The 25,061-nt window shown below is 39.9% G+C and overlaps 1 protein-coding gene and 1 long non-coding RNA gene across 2 annotated transcripts; both read left to right on the forward strand.

Annotated features, from left to right (window-relative positions):
• Nucleotides 1–2,183: 2,183 nt before the first annotated feature.
• LOC115266650 (uncharacterized) lies at nt 2,184–4,204 on the forward strand. The gene is made up of 2 exons (XR_003897374.2): nt 2,184–3,642; nt 3,704–4,204. It is a non-coding gene; the product is annotated as an uncharacterized LOC115266650 (long non-coding RNA).
• Nucleotides 4,205–4,411: 207 nt separating this feature from the next.
• LOC115257492 (uncharacterized) lies at nt 4,412–18,789 on the forward strand. The gene is made up of 4 exons (XM_029857138.2): nt 4,412–4,608; nt 4,700–5,018; nt 5,082–5,278; nt 15,354–18,789. Exons 1-4 carry the CDS (start codon nt 4,569–4,571, stop codon nt 15,956–15,958), a joined length of 1,161 nt encoding a protein of 386 aa, XP_029712998.2. The 5' UTR covers nt 4,412–4,568; the 3' UTR covers nt 15,959–18,789.
• Nucleotides 18,790–25,061: the final 6,272 nt, after the last annotated feature.

The raw sequence follows: 25,061 nt of genomic DNA on the forward strand, positions 1-25,061 counted from the left end.
CCCATTAATCACCAGCTTCTGCAACGACGAAGAGCAAGGAACCGCAATTTGCCTGCAATCTATGTTCAATTCCAATTCCTTCAATCTGGCCATACCCTGCAGTCCGTCCATGGGGATTTTTTCTCCTCTGATGATCAACCGCTCGACGGCAGCAGCGCCACGATAGACGCCCTGTCGGAAGAACTCTTCGGTGCTGATATTGAAAACAGTCAGATCAATGAGTGACTTGGCGTTTTTGAAGAACCATGTCGCATCTGGCCGTTCGCTGCACCAGAAGAAGTTTAGTGTGAGGATTTTTACTGCCGGAAGAGCAAGCTGGAAGAAATCTTCCGCGAATGGGGATGAAATATCACAGTATAATTCTTGTAACTGCGTCGAAAAACTTTGAACGATCCGCAAATCCGGGTAACAATCGTAAGGGGAGCTCACTAAAGATAGCGATGTTAGCGCTTTTGCCTTCCGGACGATTTCATCAGTAAACATTCGTCGGGCAGTTTGATCATCCCTCCGCACTTCCTCCTCGTACTCCAACCCAAGCCATTTGAGCTTGGGCATCTCGGCAATTTCTTGCAATCCCTCATCGGCAATCGGCTCAATTTGTTCCACTATCCAATCGTCCGGCCATTCATTGAACTTGATCGCCAAACTCTTCAAGGAACTGGGTTCATCACCCTGTGGCAAGAATTCCCGCAAACTGTTGGCCATAACGGGTCCGATGGACAAACTCATTTCCCGCAAGGTCCCTTCAGACTGCCGAACCAGCTGCAGACATTTGTGCAACAACGCACATCCTAATCCTAAGGAAAAACGCTCGGGACCCAGGCTTTCTACCTGCCTTGAACTATCCGGCCAGTCAAAGTCCGAATCAATATCATCGATGGAAAGCATGTGATAGCGGCGGGTAAAAGTCGTGTCCAAAAATTTTCGGATACGGTCGCAATCATAGAGGTAGATGCTCAGGCGCAGAAAATTTACAATCAGCTCATTCCAGCGTTTGCAGGTACAGGTGAGGTCCTTCTTATTCCTAGTATACTTGAAAATCATGAGGAGGATCTGAAGACATCAGTAAATGGTTAAGTAAAACCACGATTACAAACATCCGCAAAGATTCGACTTACCTCGTTCGGAAGATCGTTGATTGTGGTCATCTTTGGTTTTGGTTTGGGTTTAAAATTTCGCTTGAATTCCACAAGGATGATTGCGAACTTATATATATATATATGTATCGTTTACGATAGATGCAAGCAATTTTCAATTTCTATTTGGCTGTGGCCAGATTCCTGAGCACCGGAAAGAATCGCGTGCGCCTGCGGGCAAAGCTTACAGTACTTATTTAACCTAACGTCTAACCCTAGGGGCAAGACAGATACAGCGAGAGTAACTCTGTTACCGAAGTCTTGCTCAGAATTCCTCTTGATAGCTCTGCAGATGGATCACTCTGGTTTGCCCGAAAGGTTGCCTGATACCAGTGAAAAATCGAGCAGTCTTGCCCGATTTCTTGCTTCGTATCGACGTTTCTGAATGGATTCGAGTGAAGAGAGTTACTCAGGGTCTGTGTCAATACACTGAGAAAAAAAGTATAGTAATGCGAACCATGACATCATGCTTAATCAGGGGGTGAGAAACTCGGCACAATGTGCCGGGCACACTTTCGGCACACTTGTTGGCACAAGCTGGCACTTTTTTAGATTAGCTGTCATAAAACTGGCATCACTTCTCCCATGTTTTCCTTTTCAACAAAAAATAAAAAAAAACGACAAAACAACACTTTGATTCACAAAACACGACTGTGATGGAAGTTGCTCTTGTATTTTCATGTAATGTTAAACCTTGTTAAACGGTTAAACTTAAACAAAGGGGCTTCTAGGGCTTTCAGAGAGGTTTCGAACTTGGATTGGATGCGCCCGGAAGATGCCATCGAATGTATATATTTTAATAATAAACAGCGTATAGTATACTGTCCTCTAATGATGATAACATAATAGATTTATTGAATAACGAATTGAATAATGAACAATGAAGCAAGTAAATACTACACAAAATCTCTTCAAATAAAACACGTACAAACTCGACGTAAGTTTAATCGAAATATACGTGCATGAAATTTATTTTTCGTAGTAATTTGTATGCAATATTCACATGCTTTATTGCTTATTATATAATAAAAGTAATACTCTTTGATTCTAGCCTAGGGGCAAGACAGATACAGCGAGAGTAACTCTGTTATCGAAGTGTTGCTCAGAATTCCTCTGGATAGCTCTGGATCACTCTGGTTTGCCCGAAGGGTTGCCTGATAGCTGTGAAAAATCGAGCAGTCTTGTCCGATTTCTCGCTTCGTATCGACGTTTCTGAATGGATTCGAGCGAAAATAGTTACTCAGGATTGCTCAGAGTTGCTCCGGATTGCACAGTGTCTCGCCCCTAGATTCTAGCTTTGATTGACAAATATTAACACATTAAACTGTATTTATTATATCTCGACAATTTAGTCATTATATCCGTAATAATTAGCGAAAAAGCCGTAACCAACAAAATGTACACAATTTGAGTAATTGCAGGAGTGAAAAGTAGCTAGATTTGTCTTCTAAATGCTCACAAAGTTTCCTTGATATCACTTTTCTAACTATTGAAAATCACTGATTGAGTGAAAGGCGTAATCCCATTCTATTCCAAACGAACAAAAACAAGAATTACGCCTTCTACTCCTTTGTTTTGTTTGGTGTTTTGTTTACGAAAGTGAAAGGCGAAACTGAAATCAACACGTAAACACGGCGATAGTAGAAGGCGAAACTGAAATCAAAACGTAAACACGGCGAAAGCAAATGGCGAAATTCTGTCAAAATCATAAACAAGGCGAATAGTAAAAGGCGATTCTGAAAATGATATCGATTCGAGGCGCATAGTATTGGGCGAAATTAGCTTTCTCAGGTATCAATTCAGGCGTAATTAAATGAATGCAAGTTTTAGTGCAAAAAATATCAAATTCGTGCAGTGTTCTTAGAAAAACAAGAAACTATGTCAGAACTGTATCAATTAACCTTATTTAAGTTAAATTATTCTGTATTACTTCTAAATAGGAATTAAAATTTGATCAGCAAAATTCGGTTGTTGTTTTCGCATTGTTATTGCTTTGTTAGTTACGCCCTATTCGCGAATTACTCCCGATATGTCCAACATCCATATAAAATGGAGAGAAATGTTCAAGAAATGACACTCGAAGCTTTCCATAATGCATGAGTGAATTCCAGGGGGTGAGAAACTCGGCACACTTCATTTTGTGCCAATGTGCCGGCGATGTGCCGAAGTGTGCCGCCGTACTGGCAGTCATGCTGTCAGTTGACTTGAAACTTTTTATATAACTGGCAACTACGCGTTTGTTTTGGTTTTCGTTTTGTGTTCCATAAATGTTTTGTGATGCGGCCTGTATCCATTTTGTGGCTGAGAAAATGATGGTGGATGCCAGTGGATTCCGTACGTGATTCCGTACCAGAGTCCTTCATAATTGCCCAGAACTCGCGGCTAGAATCTATACGGAAAACTTACGATGCGGAAAGTTGGCCTTCGTCGTGAACCGGAAAGCTTTTCTGGGAAACCAGTTTCATAACCACCGCTGCTGTCTTGGGTGCTACCGGCTTTCAGGAAGGTAAGATTTGTGCATTCGTCAATATTGCATGATTGCGTTTAACGATTCTTTAATTTTTTAGATTCAAATACCATACCAAGAACAGCGACATCGCAGTCAACCATCCCCCAAACCAAAGAACTAGGTACATAAATTTGCACCGCACGCAGTCACCGACCGCATCCTGAAGCAATAACTGATGTTCCTGAAACGCTCCGGCTGCAGCTATTGTTTCGAAGAGAGACTAACGACCAACCATCCCAGTAGTACCTATATGGCTCGCACAACCAACTGGCCCACCTGAAGTACCAGCTAAACTACTACCTGATCTGGATTTATGGAATCGCTGCCGATAAACGGATCAATGTGACCTTCCGGGGAAGGAATTCACTCATGCATTATGGAAAGCTTCGAGTGTCATTTCTTGAACATTTCTCTCCATTTTATATGGATGTTGGACATATAATGACTAAATTGTCGAGATATAATAAATACAGTTTAATGTGTTAATATTTGTCAATCAAAGAGTATTACTTTTATTATATAATAAGCAATAAAGCATGTGAATATTGCATACAAATTACTACGAAAAATAAATTTCATGCACGTATATTTCGATTAAACTTACGTCGAGTTTGTACGTGTTTTATTTGAAGAGATTTTGTGTAGTATTTACTTGCTTCATTGTTCATTATTCAATTCGTTATTCAATAAATCTATTATGTTATCCTAGGGGCAAGACAGATACAGCGAGAGTAACTCTGTTATCGAAGTGTTGCTCAGAATAGGTGAATTTGACACAAACTTTTTTTACACGGAGACATCTAGCGAGAATAAGATGAACTAATGAAAAAAGTGGCCGCGTTGATTTCGCTGCAGCTCAGCGAACGCGATTCGGAATTTTCACGGAAAGTTCTCATTGTTCCCGCGAAGTGACCGGAATAAAAATGGAACCTGCCGAAAGAAAACAAAATTCTCTTTCCTCTGGTGAGTAAATTTTGGGACTAATGAAGAGGAAACATCTTTATTTTACATCAAGAAGAATATCCCCCCGTTGAGGTTATTGTTTTGTTTACAGAAAACGAGCGGAATGATTCCAGAGATGTTGACATCAGTTTGGGAGACATACTGGATTATGTCGGTGATTCCATCAGACCGCTTCGAGAAGGCCAGACCGTTTTTCAGTCGGGTCATGTTGTATGCATCGGGTATACTAAGTCAGCTGCGCATTTGGAAATAAGCGGATTTGTGCTTCAGAGCTCCCATCCGGGAGATGTCCCACACGAGGTGGATCTTCAAATCTGGCCCGATTATCGCCAGTGGGTACTACGATGCTCATGTAAGGCAGGAACTGCTAGATGTAAGCATATAATCGCATGCTTGCTCCACCTTGAAAAGTAAGTACTAAAACAACAGATTCATTATTGATTGCATTTAAAATGTAATAAAATCCCTCGTAGAGCTGGAGCAGTGGAGTATTTGACGTGTACGAGCTCCCGGCAAGCATGGGGAATAAGTAAGGCTGAGAAAACGCATTTGTGGAAAGCAAAGCGGATTATGGATCTGTGTTGCGTCCGGAAACCATCCACACCTGTTGAGGTTGACATTTCTAAGAAGGCTGAACTCCTTAGAGAATCGTTTCGGCGTATTTTGGAAGGTAAATATGTGAAAGTTTTTATAAATATGTATCATATCGTAAACTCTGGCGAATAGAAACACCTCCCTGTATACTTAGCATTGCTGAAATCGCAATTAAGTTAGTTGGAGGGGGGTCAGTTACGGCTTAATTCATACGCAATTAATTACTAATTAAATACTTAGGTACACTCTTTATCAAAAGTTTGGAGCAACCCCTCATTTATTTATTAAGTAGAGATAAAACTGAATCAAAAATATTTCTGCATAATACACGGTTCGTGGCTGCCGTTCTTTATCCTCGGTTACGCCCGATGCTCGCCAAGTCACGCTCCATCTGATCCGCCCATCGTGCTCTCTACGTCTTCTTGTACATGGTGCATTTGGTGTGGGTGTATTCCGCCAGGAATTGCTCCAAGAATAACTCCACGGATTCTTCTAGGAAGTCTTCCTAGGACTCCTTTTGGAATGCATTCAGGGATTCCTCCATAAATTCCTTCAGGTATTTTCCTCAAATAGGGGTAGGCGGGGCAATATGGACACCCGGGCCAGAATGGACACCCTCAAAATTTAAAATATGCTAACTTTTTCGAACTTTTAATGAATGGAGAATATAGTCCATTTGTCTAAAACGTAGTTTCAGGAAAGAAACATTCGAAATTAAAATTATACTTGATTTTACACGAAAAAGTTGTGTCCTCCGTTTTTTGTGCATGGAAATTATAATTTTCACACCATCTAAAATAAGATTTAGTGATGAATTTATTGCAGGTCGATTAAAACCTGATATTTCTAGAACACATGCAAGTAGTTTTGCTGTATCTACATGCTTAACATGTTCATATTTTCTTCTTTATTATATCAAAAATCAAGTTTGGAAATATCTTCTGCTGCCGGGGCAAAATGGACACCCACCTTTTTGAAAGGAGCGGCAAGGGAAAAATATAACCTAAATCACAAACCAACCAAATTCTTCGATTTCAGTATATTTTCGGTTAAATGTTCACTATAATAGACATAGGGTGAAACAAATTGGTCAAAAAGCGACAGCAGTGGAAAACAGTTGTTCTAGGCACAGCTGTACATGCCGACAAAAACGAAGCTTTATCCAAAACAGCCTGAATTTAAATTAACTGAAAAAAATGAACTACTTCGGCGTATTATTCATCCATAATAGTTGTTTTGTAATGAAATGACTTTATAGGTGTAAATAATGTACGAAATTCGTAAAAGTCTCATGGTGTCCATGTTGCCCCGTATGATTGAAGACGGTCATGAAAAACTAACATTTTTCATAACATTTTTTGAAGGGGATAAATCATTTTTCTTCGTGAGAATTCTTATGCAATAGATGCTAAATAGACTATAAAAGGATACATGTATCAAAAAACTAAACTTGTTTGACATCTTGCCAGGTAAAATTTGCAAAAAACCTTAGGGTGTCCATATTGCCCCGCCTACCCCTACCACCAAGGATTCCTTCAGGGATAACTTGAAGAATTCCGAAAGGAATTTCTGCAGGAGTTCTTCCAAGGTTCCATCGGGAATGCCTACAGGGATTCCTCCTGAAAATCTTTCAAGAATTCCCGTGCCTCCACAGATTTCACCAGAAATTGCTCAAGGAATTCCTCCACGGATTCCTGCAGAAATTCTTCCATGCATTCCTCCAAGAATTGAGGGATTTCACCAGAGATTCCTCTTACAATTTTCCAGAGTCTCCTTCAGAAATTCTTCCAAGGATTCCTTAAGGAATATATCCATGGATTCCTTCAGAAATTTCTTCACAAATTCCTCCTGAAATAAATACAACGGCTCCTCCAGGGATTCCACGAGGGATTGCTCCAAGAATTTTCCAGAGCTTTCCAAAAGCTCTTCCAAGAATTTTTCAGAAATTCATTCAGGGATTCCTCCATGGATTCTACCTGGAAATTCTCCAAAAAATATTCCTGGAAATCGTCCATGAACTCCTCCTAGAATGCCTGCACGGCTCCTCCAGAAATTCCTCCAGGTATTACTTCTGAAATTCTTCCAAGGATTCTTTCAGGATTTTCTCGAAATTTCTCCATGGATTCCTCCAGAAATTTCTTTAGTTACTTATTACTACAGCAATTTTTCCAGGGAATTATAAATAATTCTCCAGGAATTCTTCGAAAATCCTCCGGGGATGCTTCCAGGAATTCCTCAAAGGGTGTCTCCAGAGATTCCTCTATAGATTCCACCAGGAACTCTTACAGTAATTCTTCCAAGAAAACATCCAGGGTATCCTAAAATCCTACAGGAATTTCTTCAAAAATTTCTCGATGATTTCATCCAGGGATTCCTATATGAATTTCTCCACGGATTCCTCCGGGAGTTCTTCTAGTCTAGACATTTCTGCAAAAATTTCTCCTTGAAAGCCTAAACAAAAAGATTCGTCCAGGAAATCCTCCAGAAATTCCAACAAGTATTCCTCCATAAATTTCTTCAACAATTCCTCCAGAAATAATTACGGAAATACCTCCACAATTATCTGCAGTAATTCCTAGAGGAATTTCTTCAGGTATTCCTTCAGGAATTCCTCCACGGATAGTAAAATAGTACATTTAACACTGAAATAACACTTGTAATAATTTTTCCTAGAACTCCCCCAGAAATTCCTCAGGTAATTCTTTCACGGATTTCTCAAGAAACCCTTCCAAGGATTCCTTCAGGAATGCCTCCAGGGATGTTTTAAAAAACTCCTTCAAGGATTTCTCCTAAAATACCACCAGGTATTCAGCCTTCAGGAAATCCTCCAGGAATGCCTCCACGGATTCCTCCAGAAAATTTTCCAGGAATTACTCCAGAAATTCCACAAGGAATTACTTGACGGATTTCTTCAGGAGTTCTTCCCAGGAAACTCTTGCAGGGATTCCACCAGGGATGCCTCCAGGGATTCCTCTTCTAGAGATTTCTCCAGGGATATCTACAGGGATCCCAATGAATTCTTCCAGGAATGCCTCTAGAAACCCTCCAGGAATCCCTCAATGAATTCATCCAGGAGTTCCTCCACTGATTCGTCCAGGAGTTGCTCCTGTAATCCCTCCAGGGATTCATCCTGATCAATAGCATAGAAATGGTATAATATTATGCAGAATATTTTTTCTGGATATCATAGGTCATCCAAACTGTTCTTGACTATAGATCCTAAAGTCTACATGTGGAACGGTAACTTCTTTCATTATACAAAGCTACGATTTGTAATCTATCATGTCCAGTAAGTCTTCTGATAGTTCAATAGACAGTATCAGATCAGCCGGGATATCCTAGGTCATCCAAACTGTTCTAGACTTTAGATTTTAAAGTCTACGGGTGCAACGGTAACTTCTTTCATTATACAAAGCTATGATTTGTAAGCTATCATGTCGAGTAAGTCTTCTGTTAGTTCAATAGACAGTATCAGATCAGTCGGGATATCCTAGGTCATCCAAACTGTTCTAGAATTTAGATCCTAAAGTCTACGGGTGTAACGGTAACTTCTTTCATTATACAAAGCTACGATTTGTAATCTATCATGTCCAGTAAGTCTTCTGAAAGTTACAGTGGTTGTATTTATCAACTAAGCTTCACTAAGCGCTTATGCTAGTGTTTATCAACAATGAATCTACATTCTGACTGACTTGGAATGGAAGCGGAACAATCGGCAAGAACAAGTGAACTCCCCTACCAGAAGCAGGCATGAATCTACTGATCTGGACCGCAGCAAACTGGAAGATTGACCAGCAATCCGAGGCGCTCCAGCTCTATTTGACCGATGATAATCTGAGCGGGCCAACTGGCTGTCTGCTGCAACCGGACATGATATGTTTTTGAAAACATCTAGCTTCTGGAAAAATGGTATAATTTCGATTTCGAAAAGGAAATGCTTCGGGTATTCGGGTAATCCACCGGCGCTTCCTCCAGGGATTCCTCAGGAGTTCCTCCTGGAATTGCTCCAGGAATTCCGTCGAGGATTCCTCCAGAAATTTCTTCGGTGATTCCTCCAGCAATTTGTGCAGATATAACTCCAGGAATTCCTCCGGAGATTCATCCTTAAAATCCTTCTAGAATTCCTCCAGGAGTTCTTCCGGGAATTCCTCCTAGGATTCCTTCGGAAATCTATCTGGAAATTCCTTCAGAAATTTGACCAGGAATTCCTTCGGAGATTTATCCAGGAATTCTTGCGGGGATTCTTTCAGGAATTCCTTCGATTTTTTTTCCAAAATTTCTCCAGAAATGCGTTCCGGTATATCTACACGTTTTCCTTTTGGGATTCCTTCAGGATCGTCCGGTATTTCTTTAAGAATTCCTTCCAGGATTTCTACAGTAATATCTTACGAAAGATCTCCAGAAATTCCTCCAGGGATTCCTCCAGTAATTCGTTCAGGGATCCCTTCAGGAATTCGTTCGGTTGCAATACAGGAATCCCTTTGGGTATTTCTCCAGAAATTCCTATAGGGATTCCTAGAGACATCTAGGAAGATATTTCTTGAAAAATCCAGGAGGAATTTCTGGAAGAATTCATGGAGGAATTCCTGGAAGAATTCCTTCCAGGATTTCTACAGTAATATCTTACGAAAGATCTCCAGAAATTCCTCCAGGGATTCCTCCAGTAATTCGTTCAGGGATCCCTTCAGGAATTCGTTCGGTTGTAATACAGGAATCCCTTTGGGTATTTCTCCAGAAATTCCTATAGGGATTCCTAGAGACATCTAGGAAGATATTTCTTGAAAAATCCAGGAGGAATTTCAGGAAGAATTCATGGAGGAATTCCTGGAGGAATTCCTGGAAGAATTCCTGGAGGAATTCCTGGAAGAACTCCTGGAGGAATTCCTGGAAGAACTCCTGGAGGAATTCCTGGAAGAATTCCTAAAAGAATTTCTGGAGGAATTCCTGGAAGAATTGTTGGAAGAATCGCTGGAGGAATTCCTGAAGGAATTCCTGGAAGAGTTCCTGCAGGAATTCCTTGAAGAATTCTTCCTGGAGGAATTTCCGGAAGAATTCCTGGAGGAGTTAATGGAAAAATTCCCGGAAGAATTCCTGGAGAAATTCCTGGAAGAATTCCTAGAGTAATTCCTGGAAGAATTACTGGAGGTATCCCTGGAGAAATTCTTGAAAGAATTCCTGGAGGAATTAATGGAGGAATCCCTGGAAGAATTCCTGTTGGAATTCCTGGAAGAAATCCTGCAGGAATTCCTGGAAGAATTCTTGGAAGAATTCCTGGAGAAATTCCTGGAAGAATTCCTAGAATAATTCCTGGAAGAATTCCTAGAGGAATTCCTGAACGAATTACTGGAGGTTTCCCTGGAGGAATTCTTGGAAGAATTCCTGAAGGAATTGCTGAAGGAATTCCGGGAGAAATTCCCTGAAGAATTCCTGGAGGAATTTCCGGAAGAATTCCTGAAGGAATTTCCGGAAGAATTCCTGAAGGAATTTCCGGAAGATGTCCTGAAGGAATTTCCGGAGGAATTCCTGAAGGAATTCCTGGAAGAATTCCTGAAGGAATTCCTGGAAGAATTCCTGAAGGAATTCCTGGAAGAATTCCTGAAGGAATTTCTGGAAGAATTCCTGAAGGAATTTCTGGAAGAATTCCTGAAGGAATTTCTGGAAGAATTCCTGAAGGAATTTCTGGAAGAATTCCTGAAGGAATTTCTGGAAGAATTCCTGAAGGAATTACTGGAGGAATTCCAGGAAGAATTCCTGGAGGAATTCCTGGAAGAATTCTTGAAGGAATTCCTGGAAGAGTTCCTGGAGGAAGACCTGGAAGAATTCCTGGAGGAAGACCTGGAAGAATTCCTGAAGGAAGACCTGGAAGAATTCCTGAAGGAATTCCTGGAAGAATTTATGGAAGAATCCCGGAGGAATCAATGGAAGAATTCCTGGAGGAATTCCTGGAAGAATTCCTCAATGAATTTCTGGAAAAATTCCTGAAGGAATTCCTGGAAGAATTCCTGAAGGAATTCCTGAAGGGAATTCCTAGAAGAATTCCTGAAGGAATTCCTGGAAGAATTCCTAGAAGAATTCCTGAAGGAATTCCTGGAAGAATTCCTGAAGAAATTCCTGGAAGAATTTCAGGAAGAATTCCTGGAAGAATTCTTGGAGGAATTCCTGGAAGAGTTCCTGGAGGAAGACCTGGAAGAATTCCTGAAAGAATTCCTGGAAGTATTCCTGGAGGAATTTATGGAAGAATTCCTGGAGGAATCAATGGAAGAATTCCTGGAGGAATTCCTGGAAGAATTCCTGAATGAATTTCTGGAAAAATTCCTGAAGGAATTCCTGAAAGAATTCCTGAACGAATTCCTGGAAGAATTCCTGAAGGAATTCCTGGAAGAATTCCTGAAGGAATTCCTGGAAGGATTCCTGAAGGAATTCCTGGAAGAATTCCTGAAGGAATTCCTGGAAAAATACCTGAATTCCTGGAGGAATTCCTGGAGGAATTTCTGGAGCAATTCCTTGAAGAATTCCTGGAGGAATTCCTGGAAGAATTCCTGGAGGAATTCCTGGAAGAATTCCTGGAAGAATTCCTGGAGGAATTCCTGGAAGAATTCCTGGAGGAATTCCTGGAAGAAATTCCTGGAAGAATTCCTGGAGGAATTCCTGGAAGAATTCCTGGAGGAATTCCTGGAAGAATTCCTGGAAGAATTCCTGGAGGAATTCCTGGAAGAATTCCTGGAGGAATTCCTGGAGGAATTCCTGGAAGAATTCCATGAGGAATTCCTGGAAGAATTCCTGGAGGAATTCCTGGAGGAATTCCTGGAACAATTCCTGGAAGAATTCATGGAAGAATTCCTGGAAGTACTCCTGGAGGAATTCCGGGAGAAATTCCTGGAAGAATTCCTGGAGGAATTTCCGAAAGAATTCCTGAAGGAATTCCTGCAAGAACTCCTGAAGGAATTCCTGGAGGAATTCCTGGAAGAATTTCTGGAGGAATTTCTGGAAGAATTCCTGGAGTAATTTCTGGGAGAATTCCTGGAAGTATTCCTGGAAGAATTCCTGGAAAATTCCTGGAAGAAATCCTGGAGGAATTCCTGAACGAATTACTGGAGGTATCCCTCGAGGAATTCTTGAAAGAATTCCTGAAGGAATTCCTAGAAGAATTCCTGAAGGAATTCCTGGATGAATTCCTGAAGGAATTCCTGGAAGAATTCCTGAAGGAATTTTTGGAAGAATTCCTGAAGGAATTCCTGGATGAATTCCTGGAAGAATTCATGGAAGAATTCCTGGAAGTACTCCTGGAGGAATTCCGGGAGAAATTCCCGGAAGAATTCCTGGAGGAATTTCCGAAAGAATTCCTGAAGGAATTCCTGAAAGAACTCCTGAAGGAATTCCTGGAAGAATTCCTGAAGGAATTCCTGGAAGGATTCCTGAAGGAATTCCTGGAAGAATTCCTGAAGGAATTCCTGGAAAAATACCTGAATTCCTGGAAGAATTCCTGGAGGAATTCCTGGAGGAATTCCTGGAGGAATTTCTGGAGCAATTCCTGGAAGAATTCCTGGAGGAATTCCTGGAAGAATTCCTGGAGGAATTCCTGGAAGAATTCCTGGAGGAATTCCTGGAAGAATTCCTGGAAGAATTCCTGGAGGAATTCCTGGAAGAATTCCTGGAAGAATTCCTGGAGGAATTCCTGGAGGAATTCCTGGAAGAATTCCATGAGGAATTCCTGGAAGAATTCCTGGAGGAATTCCTGGCAGAATTCCTTGAAAAATTCCTGAAGGAATTCCTGGAAGAATTCCTGAAGGAATTCCTGGGAGAATCTCTGAAGGAATTCCTGGCAGTATTCCTGAAGGAATTCCTGGCAGAATTCCTGAAGGAATTCCTGGAAGAATTCCTAGAAGAATTCCTGAAGGAATTCCTGGAAGAATTCCTGAAGGAATTCCTGGAAGAATTCCTGAAGGAATTCTTGGAAGAATTCCTAAAGGAATTCCTAGAAGAATTCCTGAAGGAATTCCTGGATGAATTCCTGAAGGAATTCCTGGATGAATTCCTGAAGGAATTCCTGGAAGAATTCCTGAAGGAATTTTTGGAAGAATTCCTGAAGGAATTCCTGGAAGAATTCCTGAAGGAATTCCTGGAAGAATTCCTGAAGGAATTCCTGGAAGAATTCCTGAAGGAATTCCTTAAAGAATTCCTGAAGGAATTCCTGGAAGAATTCCTGAAGGAATTCCTGGAAGAATTCCTGAAGGAATTCCTGGAAGAATTCCTGAAGGAATTCCTGGAAGAATTCCTGAAGGAATTCCTGGTAGAGTTCCTGAAGGAATTCCTGGAAGAATTCCTGAAGGAATCCCTGGAAGAATTCCTGAAGGAATCCCTGGAAGAATTCCTGAAGGAATCCCTGGAAGAATTCCTGAAGGAATCCCTGGAAGAATTCCTGAAGGAATCCCTGGAAGAATTCCTGAAGGAATCCCTGGAAGAATTCCTGAAGGAATCCCTGGAAGAATTCCTGAAGGAATCCCTGGAAGAATTCCTGAAGGAATTCCTGGAAGAATTCCTGAAGGAATTCCTGGAAGAATTCCTGAAGGAATTCCTGGAAGAATTCCTGAAGGAATTCCTGGAAGAATTCCTGAAGGAATTCCTGGAAGAATTCCTGAAGGAATTCCTGAAGGAATTCCTGGAAGAATTCCTGAAGGAATTCCTGGAAGAATTCCTGAAGGAATTCCTGGAAGAATTCCTGAAGGAATTCCTGGAAAGATTCCTGAAGGAATTCCTGGAAGAATTCCTGAAGGAATTCCTGGAAAAATACCTGAATTACTGGAAGAATTCCTGGAGGAATTCCTGGAGGAATTTCTGGAGCAATTCCTGGAAGAATTCCTGGAGCAATTCCTGGAAGAATTCCTGGAGGAATTCCTGGAAGAATTCCTGGAGGAATTCCTGGAAGAATTCCTGGAGGAATTTCTGGAAGAATTCCTGGAGGAATTCCTGGAAGAATTCCTGGAAGAATTCCTGGAGGAATTCCTGGAAGAATTCCTGGAGGAATTCCTGGAAGAATTCCATGAGCAATTCCTGGAAGAATTCCTGGAGGAATTCCTGGAGGAATTCCTGGAAGAATTCCTGGAAGAATTCATGGAAGAATTCCTGGAAGTATTCCTGGAGGAATTCCGGGAGAAATTCCCGGAAGAATTCCTGGAGGAATTTCCGAAAGAATTCCTGAAGGAATTCCTGCAAGAACTCCTGAAGGAATTCCTGGAGGAATTCCTGGAAGAATTTCTGGAGGAATTTCTGGAAGAATTCCTGGAGTAATTTCTGGGAGAATTCCTGGAAGTATTCCTGGAAGAATTCCTGGAAAATTCCTGGAAGAAATCCTGGAGGAATTCCTGAACGAATTACTGGAGGTATCCCTCGAGGAATTCTTGAAAGAATTCCTGAAGGAATTGCTGGAAGAATTTCTGGAGGAATTTCCGGAAGAATTTCTGGAAGACTTCCTGCAGGAATTCCTGGAAGAATTCCTGAAGCAATTCCTGGAAGAATTCCTTGAGGAATTCCTGGAAGAATTCCTGGAGGCATTCCTGGAAGAAATCCTGGAGGAATTTCTGGAAAAATTCCTTGAGGAATTTCTGGAAAAATTCCTTGAGGAATTTCTGGAAGAATTCCTTGAGGAATTCCTGGAAGAATTCCTTGAGGAATTCCTGGAAGAATTTCTTGAGGAATTCGTGAAAGAATTCCTGGAGCAATTCCTGGAAGAATTCCTGGAGGAATTCCTGGAAGAGTTCCTAGAGGACATCCTAGAGATGTAGTGCAAGAGTTAAAGCGGCCAGGCATACTGTGCAGCGTTGTTATTATTATTGAAATCAGAGAACGGGGACATCTCGTACCAACCGTTCCGTATACGTATCATGAATATGAAATATTAACGATGGGAGTGACGTTGCTAAGAAGGTTATTGCCACAGGTATGAAGTTACAATTACACTTTTTTTAAATTACCTAGAACAACTAATCAAACCGAAAATATACGATAATATTTAAACAAGTTTCGTTTGAAATAAAAAGCTAATAAGAGTAAGATTCTAAATTTTTAGTCATTTAGTCTTTGATACTTTGTTTCTCATATAATATGTGAACCAATTTAGAGAAAATGTTTCATAAAATATCTTTAAATTACAGTTTCACCAACGTCTGCCATCCAAAAACATATCACAGGAAGAGAACTGAGCTGTCCTAGGCCTGCTTCTGGACCACTGCAGAACATAGATATGAATATATACATCACCGAATACGAGCTACGCGATCTTCTTGTCGATTGCGATCATCTTGCAGGCTGGGATTCAAACGCATCCAGCAGCTCGAGAGACGATTTAGACAATTTCAAAGCCTTCTACGAGAAGAAAGTTGTGAAAACAGTAGCGGAAATCATTAAAATATGCGAGCAGACTAAGTGTCAAGATAACAACGCATGGAGATTACACAGGTCTATTAGAGTCACAGGAAGTTCATGCTATGAACTATTTACATATTCGAAAAATAAGAATCCTGATTGGACTAAGAAGATTCAATCATATCTGAATCCAAAACCACTTCATACAAAAGCAGTTCAGTATGGAAAAGATATGGAACAAGCTGCGTTTAGTTGCTACAAAGAAAAACGAAATCCTTTGATAAAAAAATGTGGATTTGTTGTGAGCCCGGAGAATTCCTGGATGGGAGTTAGCCCTGATGGCATAGATCCGCTTAACAAAGTAGGGTGGGGCGGGGCAAGATGGGTCGCCTAAGGATGGATCATCATAACTTTGTAAATACAAATCGGATTGGTTTGCATTCGTTCGCTACTCTTTAATACACTAGTTAGCTATGCTAAAAGTCGATAAAAAGTTCATTAAATACAAAATATGATGTTAAACAAACCGTTTTAAAAAGTGATCGATTTTGCGCCGTGAAAAACGTGCGGGGCAAGATGGGTCACCTTTTAAGTAATTCACATTTTCTCAACGAAAAACGTCAAAATATAAGATTTGTTCCGCATTCATATATGCTCAATATCCATACTGAGTAAACAAGAGCTACTAGTAAACATTTTATAAATTTATTTGGAATATAAAAAACTTTACGATTTGAGTGTTTCTGAGGCGACTTGAAAATCGATGTTTTCACTAAAAAATTATCATAATTTTATGTTATAATTTTGAGCGTTCATTCCGCTTGATTGAAGTCATTTATGAGATAGTCTTGTAATAAAAAATAAATAACTTTTGAATGCTCCAAAAATACGTTCAAAATTATAGTTGACCCATCTTGCCCCGCGGCCGTTTATATGGAGATTATATGGAATGTATCGCATAAGAAAAATGGCTAAAAACCATTTTATTTTTTATTTCCAATGAGAGTGAATAATGTTTCAATCAATGCCCCAAACTTTTGTATATTCATGCTGGTCATCTAACAAAATTATTATCATAATCAAAACATGAGTAATGCGCCCGAAAATGGCACTGACCCATCTTGCCCCGCCCCACCCTACTCTTAGAAATTAAATGTCCGTTGAAAGGGGCTGAACACAGCATCGAATGGTTGATTAACGAATGTCAAGCTACAAAGTGCTATGTCAAACAAGTAAACTCAGTATTAGAAATTAATCGAAAACATAAATACTATGCCCAGGTACAATTAGGAATGCACATTTTGAATATACAAAAGTGTGATTTCATTATTTTTTCCAAATACGAAGGAAATTTTGCAGTAGTAGAAATCGATTATGATAAAAACTTTTCCATTAATCTAGTCAATACACTGCGTGCTATTTATTTTACATATATTCTGCCACAAATCGCAACCAAAGAAAAATAGTATATCTAAGCAAATAAGACAGAAAAAAATGTTGCACTTTGATAAATATGCAAGAGATACCATCATTCAATTTTTCGTGTGAAAAATAAAATATGACAATGAGCAATATTTCATATATATTTTTTTATTCACGCTTTAATTAATTAAATGAATACGAAAATTTCTAACAGAAATAGAAAAATGGTTATGCAGCTACATTTTGTTAGTTGGGATGCTGGGTGTAAGTAATAAAAGTAATGATGTTTGCTTATCCAAATGTGTTTATTTTCGACAAACAAATGAACAAATTAAAACAATAAATTATTGTTGATAGAAGTGTAACATGGGATGTGCTAAAACTTGTTGTCGCGCAATATAGGGGAAGACAAATTAACTATTGCACAAATTACTATCATTATTTTATCAATTGTCGGAAGCACTGATGCTTCGATTGTGCTATTCATTATTCCGAAAAGTTTGACACGTTGAATTACACGTTCAACATGTATTCTTGCTTTTGCAATACTTTCATTTAGTACGGCCTCACGAGTTGTTAAACGTTCTCCTCGGAGAAATGGTGGAATGTGTATCTTTACTCCTTTTGCCAAACATTCATTTTCAATGCTAAATCCCTTATCTACCATAATCTCGTCTTTGTACGCATCAAAAAGACAAATTACATTTTCTTCATTGAAAATTTGTTTATCCGAAGCCTTCCCACTAAAGGCTTTACTGACGAAGCTTATTAGACCTGCTGGTGTGGTCCCTATTAGAAATTTTACGGTTCTTTTGCCCTTGTAGTTGGAATAGCAAGAAATGCAACAGTTAATGCATTTTAGGCTCGTCACAGGCACTTCTGTGCAGTCAAAAATGACTCGCACTTTTTCAAATTTTCCTCGAAAGCACAAGGGAATATTACGCTCGATTTCATCCTGTTCTGGCCAGTATATAAATTGTTGCAGAATTTCTGCTAGTACATGAATAGTTTGATTAAAATAATCCGATACAGTCGAAGGCGATACACCAAACAATGTTGACAAAGCAGCAAACGAAATATTTTGTTTCAGCTTTGTCAAAGTTAGGATGACACGATCGACAGTGTGCGTTCGTAATTGTTTTCGGTATACCTGATCTTCAACCGTTTTAACAGAAACACAAATAGCATCTAGCTGTTTCAATGAGGAGACACCTGTCCATATAACAGCGTCCTTATCGCACTCAATTAATGTCGTTAGAGTGGCCCTATTTCCAAGTTTACGTATTTTCTTCTTGGCCTCTTTTATAAATGGTGGGATTGATTGGTTCAGATCTTGATTTGATTTTTCGCCTTCGATGTTCTGTTGAGATGTTGAAAATGAGTCTTCTTTATGCTGAGGTGTTTTGTGATCACTACTGAAATCATTCGTCGGCGCGTTCATGGTGGATGCATCGATTTCGCCAGCAGCTACAGTAGGCTCAGTAACCGACTCAGGTCTTCCAAAATCCTCATTCGCATGATTGTCAGTTAATTCATGTTCGGCATCTGATAATTGCGTCAACGTAACAATAGAGTCATCTGTAGACCTGTTAGAATCGGGTTTGAGTCGTAGTCTGTTCTTAGAAGAACTTACAGGGGAGGTGGTCCTTGGAGGTAAGTACTGGGACGGAACAGCATCCGGTTTTAAGCGCTTTCCTCCTAAAATGGAATAGATGAAAATAAGAATTGTAATGTAGATATGCTTATTGCAGTATGGTATTGATTCTTCAAAATACATATTGTTAAAGAGTATCACGGACAAACATAATAGAATGAACAAACCATAATGAAAATACTAGAGTATTGAAAATAACAAAAAACAGAACCTTAATGATTAATCACAGAATTATAAATAGCTCATTTGGTTTATTAAAAAAATATTTAAATTGGTAATTGAAGTTTGCAAATATTAAATAGATGATAATTTATTGCGGAGATTCCACCTGTTTAGACTCCTGCGCGAAAATTAGTTGCGTGAATTTTCCTTGCGTGGGCCCACAGATATAAAACCAGACCGCGTCCTGGTGAATATTTTACGCTGTGTTTTTAGGTATACATTTGGTGATAGTTTTGCATTGTAAACAAACATTTCTAACGCCCCTACGCTGAAAATGAGCCTAATCATTTATTAGCGTCGGAATCTATAAATCTTCACAACGGGCAATACGGTTGAAGTGGTAAATGCACGAATAGCCTGTAAGACTATGCTAATGGTGCCTAGGCGGAACTAATGTGAAATTTCTACGTATAATCCTAGTTTCGTATTTTTCTATTTGCAGGTGGGCTATAATAAGTATGGTGTCAGGCTATTCGGCCGAAGGTCATTGGGCCGAATGGTCGTTGGGTTAACTTGTCACTGCATTTCATTTGAATTATTGAAGTTGAATCTACTTATATTAATTAATGACCCAGCTTAATGAGCAAGCACTTTAGGTGGAGAAAAATGAGCATTCCGTGTTCATATCGAATACTAATAGACTGAATGCTTATTATTTTCAATGATAAAATAATTTCGCTTCATTAACTACAATTTGCAAAGAGAAAGAGATTAACAAAAAAATGGGCGTGGAGCGGATCTGGTGTGATGGTTGAAATCCGTGACTCACGCCGGGGACCTGGGATCAAATTCCACTCCCAGCATACTCACAAAATGTGAGTGCTAACTTCGGAAAGGAAGTAAAGCCGTGGGCCCCGAACTAGCCCCGGACTAAGAATCTCGTTTATGAAGATGCTTCGAAAATACTTACAACTTAGTAAAAGAACACTCATAAATTAAGTATGGTATTTACCTATTTGGTAATCTGACGGCAGGAAGTGTCTACTGCAAATTCTCGAATGCTTTGTTGGATTCGTCGTTCGTCGAATTGCGTGCATCCACTTGCTGTTCAAGCATTTGTTGTTCAATGGGAATCGGTGCAGCTTTATCCCATTGCCGGAACGTGCAGTACAACCAATAGCGAAACAAATACTCTTGCTGCGGGGAAGCGTCAATTGTGTGGCATATCCGTGTTCGGGTGTAAAAGATGTGTCAATTTTCCGTTGCACCATCGGATCAACATATATTTTTGGATTGTTCATGCATTTTTCCTGTCTCAACACCCCAAGAGCTCGGGACGGGATTGCTCCTCCTTTCAGATACGTCGATGTAACTATAAAATGAAAAATCTATTATATTCGGATCAAGCTTGCGCGGTTACCGACATTTAGGACTTACCGAAGTCCCAGTCTTCTTTGCGGAAATGATGATGACAAATTCTCGCATCGCGTACAGTAGCACGATCCAATGAAAGAAGATGAATCCATTTCTCGCGAATATGTGTTTTACCAGTAGGCACTTTGATTAACAACTTTTTCGCTTTAACGTTGCACCCAGGTATCCAGCATCCTTCTTTTGGAATCGCTGTCTTTTCGGTGGTCGGAAAGATGCTTGGAAGCGCGGCTGGTTTCAATTTGAATCGTTTGTACGACTGAAAATCCTCTGATGTAAAATGGTCTCTACAAATCCGATGACCTTGCGTACCGTCGATTTTTAAAACTTTCTGCCATTTTTGGAAGGATGGACATTCCAGATGCGGTACCGGAAACAGCGTCGGTGCAGGATTCCGGCAAGTGTCTATGAGGCAGCGCTGGATTTTCACTGCTTGTTTCCTCCTTCGTGGCTAAGGGAGGGGGGGGGGGGGGGGGGGTTAAAAAAGCAAATAACATAATTAGCCACTAAACCACTATTAAATAACACTTCCTGTATACCATCTTGAAGCTCTCATTTTTTTCTTCCAGATTCTTTTAATTTTTCAACTTGAAAACTAGAAAAAATCACATAAAAACAGATTTTTGCAATGTTTTGAAAAAAAGTACACCACGCTTGACACTTTTTTCGATTGTGACCACGCATTTCACCTGCGCGCCATCTCACGGCATTTTCTATTCAAATAGGCGTATACGTATTCTTCCAACAATTCTTCCAGGAATTCCTCCAGAAATTCTTTTAGGAATTCTTCCAGGAATTCCTCCAGGAGTTCTTCCAGGAATTCCTCCAGGAGTTCTTCCAGGAATTCCTCCAGGAATTCTTCCAGGAATTCCTCCAGGAATTCTTCCAGGAATTCCTCCATGAATTCTTCCTGAAATTCCTCCTGGATTTTTCAAGAAATATCTTCCTAGATGTCTCTAGGAATCCCTATAGGAATTTCTGGAGAAATACCCAAAGGGATTCCTGTATTGCAACCGAACGAATTCCTGAAGGGATCCCTGAACGAATTACTGGAGGAATCCCTGGAGGAATTTCTGGAGATCTTTCGTAAGATATTACTGTAGAAATCCTGGAAGGAATTCTTAAAGAAATACCGGACGATCCTGAAGGAATCCCAAAAGGAAAACGTGTAGATATACCGGAACGCATTTCTGGAGAAATTTTGGAAAAAAAATCGAAGGAATTCCTGAAAGAATCCCCGCAAGAATTCCTGGATAAATCTCCGAAGGAATTCCTGGTCAAATTTCTGAAGGAATTTCCAGATAGATTTCCGAAGGAATCCTAGGAGGAATTCCCGGAAGAACTCCTGGAGGAATTCTAGAAGGATTTTAAGGATGAATCTCCGGAGGAATTCCTGGAGTTATATCTGCACAAATTGCTGGAGGAATCACCGAAGAAATTTCTGGAGGAATCCTCGACGGAATTCCTGGAGCAATTCCAGGAGGAACTCCTGAGGAATCCCTGGAGGAAGCGCCGGTGGATTACCCGAATACCCGAAGCATTTCCTTTTCGAAATCGAAATTATACCATTTTTCCAGAAGCTAGATGTTTTCAAAAACATATCATGTCCGGTTGCAGCAGACAGCCAGTTGGCCCGCTCAGATTATCATCGGTCAAATAGAGCTGGAGCGCCTCGGATTGCTGGTCAATCTTCCAGTTTGCTGCGGTCCAGATCAGTAGATTCATGCCTGCTTCTGGTAGGGGAGTTCACTTGTTCTTGCCGATTGTTCCGCTTCCATTCCAAGTCAGTCAGAATGTAGATTCATTGTTGATAAACACTAGCATAAGCGCTTAGTGAAGCTTAGTTGATAAATACAACCACTGTAACTTTCAGAAGACTTACTGGACATGATAGATTACAAATCGTAGCTTTGTATAATGAAAGAAGTTACCGTTACACCCGTAGACTTTAGGATCTAAATTCTAGAACAGTTTGGATGACCTAGGATATCCCGACTGATCTGATACTGTCTATTGAACTAACAGAAGACTTACTCGACATGATAGCTTACAAATCATAGCTTTGTATAATGAAAGAAGTTACCGTTGCACCCGTAGACTTTAAAATCTAAAGTCTAGAACAGTTTGGATGACCTAGGATATCCCGGCTGATCTGATACTGTCTATTGAACTATCAGAAGACTTACTGGACATGATAGATTACAAATCGTAGCTTTGTATAATGAAAGAAGTTACCGTTCCACATGTAGACTTTAGGATCTATAGTCAAGAACAGTTTGGATGACCTATGATATCCAGAAAAAATATTCTGCATAATATTATACCATTTCTATGCTATTGATCAGGATGAATCCCTGGAGGGATTACAGGAGCAACTCCTGGACGAATCAGTGGAGGAACTCCTGGATGAATTCATTGAGGGATTCCTGGAGGGTTTCTAGAGGCATTCCTGGAAGAATTCATTGGGATCCCTGTAGATATCCCTGGAGAAATCTCTAGAAGAGGAATCCCTGGAGGCATCCCTGGTGGAATCCCTGCAAGAGTTTCCTGGGAAGAACTCCTGAAGAAATCCGTCAAGTAATTCCTTGTGGAATTTCTGGAGTAATTCCTGGAAAATTTTCTGGAGGAATCCGTGGAGGCATTCCTGGAGGATTTCCTGAAGGCTGAATACCTGGTGGTATTTTAGGAGAAATCCTTGAAGGAGTTTTTTAAAACATCCCTGGAGGCATTCCTGAAGGAATCCTTGGAAGGGTTTCTTGAGAAATCCGTGAAAGAATTACCTGAGGAATTTCTGGGGGAGTTCTAGGAAAAATTATTACAAGTGTTATTTCAGTGTTAAATGTACTATTTTACTATCCGTGGAGGAATTCCTGAAGGAATACCTGAAGAAATTCCTCTAGGAATTACTGCAGATAATTGTGGAGGTATTTCCGTAATTATTTCTGGAGGAATTGTTGAAGAAATTTATGGAGGAATACTTGTTGGAATTTCTGGAGGATTTCCTGGACGAATCTTTTTGTTTAGGCTTTCAAGGAGAAATTTTTGCAGAAATGTCTAGACTAGAAGAACTCCCGGAGGAATCCGTGGAGAAATTCATATAGGAATCCCTGGATGAAATCATCGAGAAATTTTTGAAGAAATTCCTGTAGGATTTTAGGATACCCTGGATGTTTTCTTGGAAGAATTACTGTAAGAGTTCCTGGTGGAATCTATAGAGGAATCTCTGGAGACACCCTTTGAGGAATTCCTGGAAGCATCCCCGGAGGATTTTCGAAGAATTCCTGGAGAATTATTTATAATTCCCTGGAAAAATTGCTGTAGTAATAAGTAACTAAAGAAATTTCTGGAGGAATCCATGGAGAAATTTCGAGAAAATCCTGAAAGAATCCTTGGAAGAATTTCAGAAGTAATACCTGGAGGAATTTCTGGAGGAGCCGTGCAGGCATTCTAGGAGGAGTTCATGGACGATTTCCAGGAATATTTTTTGGAGAATTTCCAGGTAGAATCCATGGAGGAATCCCTGAATGAATTTCTGAAAAATTCTTGGAAGAGCTTTTGGAAAGCTCTGGAAAATTCTTGGAGCAATCCCTCGTGGAATCCCTGGAGGAGCCGTTGTATTTATTTCAGGAGGAATTTGTGAAGAAATTTCTGAAGGAATCCATGGATATATTCCTTAAGGAATCCTTGGAAGAATTTCTGAAGGAGACTCTGGAAAATTGTAAGAGGAATCTCTGGTGAAATCCCTCAATTCTTGGAGGAATGCATGGAAGAATTTCTGCAGGAATCCGTGGAGGAATTCCTTGAGCAATTTCTGGTGAAATCTGTGGAGGCACGGGAATTCTTGAAAGATTTTCAGGAGGAATCCCTGTAGGCATTCCCGATGGAACCTTGGAAGAACTCCTGCAGAAATTCCTTTCGGAATTCTTCAAGTTATCCCTGAAGGAATCCTTGGTGGTAGGGGTAGGCGGGGCAATATGGACACCCTAAGGTTTTTTGCAAATTTTACCTGGCAAGATGTCAAACAAGTTTAGTTTTTTGATACATGTATCCTTTTATAGTCTATTTAGCATCTATTGCATAAGAATTCTCACGAAGAAAAATGATTTATCCCCTTCAAAAAATGTTATGAAAAATGTTAGTTTTTCATGACCGTCTTCAATCATACGGGGCAACATGGACACCATGAGACTTTTACGAATTTCGTACATTATTTACACCTATAAAGTCATTTCATTACAAAACAACTATTATGGATGAATAATACGCCGAAGTAGTTCATTTTTTTCAGTTAATTTAAATTCAGGCTGTTTTGGATAAAGCTTCGTTTTTGTCGGCATGTACAGCTGTGCCTAGAACAACTGTTTTCCACTGCTGTCGCTTTTTGACCAATTTGTTTCACCCTATGTCTATTATAGTGAACATTTAACCGAAAATATACTGAAATCGAAGAATTTGGTTGGTTTGTGATTTAGGTTATATTTTTCCCTTGCCGCTCCTTTCAAAAAGGTGGGTGTCCATTTTGCCCCGGCAGCAGAAGATATTTCCAAACTTGATTTTTGATATAATAAAGAAGAAAATATGAACATGTTAAGCATGTAGATACAGCAAAACTACTTGCATGTGTTCTAGAAATATCAGGTTTTAATCGACCTGCAATAAATTCATCACTAAATCTTATTTTAGATGGTGTGAAAATTATAATTTCCATGCACAAAAAACGGAGGACACAACTTTTTCGTGTAAAATCAAGTATAATTTTAATTTCGAATGTTTCTTTCCTGAAACTACGTTTTAGACAAATGGACTATATTCTCCATTCATTAAAAGT

Source organism: Aedes albopictus, chromosome 1 (assembly GCF_035046485.1).
Source record: "Aedes albopictus strain Foshan chromosome 1, AalbF5, whole genome shotgun sequence".
NCBI lineage: Eukaryota > Metazoa > Arthropoda > Insecta > Diptera > Culicidae > Aedes > Aedes albopictus.

Coding starts and splice junctions, on each gene's coding strand:
- LOC115257492 (XM_029857138.2), top strand. CDS start 4,569: ATGGAACCTGCCGAAAGAAAACAAAATTCTCTTTCCTCTG. Junction 4,609..4,699: donor ACAAAATTCTCTTTCCTCTG/GTGAGTAAATTT, acceptor TTTTGTTTACAG/AAAACGAGCGGAATGATTCC. Junction 5,279..15,353: donor GTTTCGGCGTATTTTGGAAG/GTAAATATGTGA, acceptor TTTAAATTACAG/TTTCACCAACGTCTGCCATC.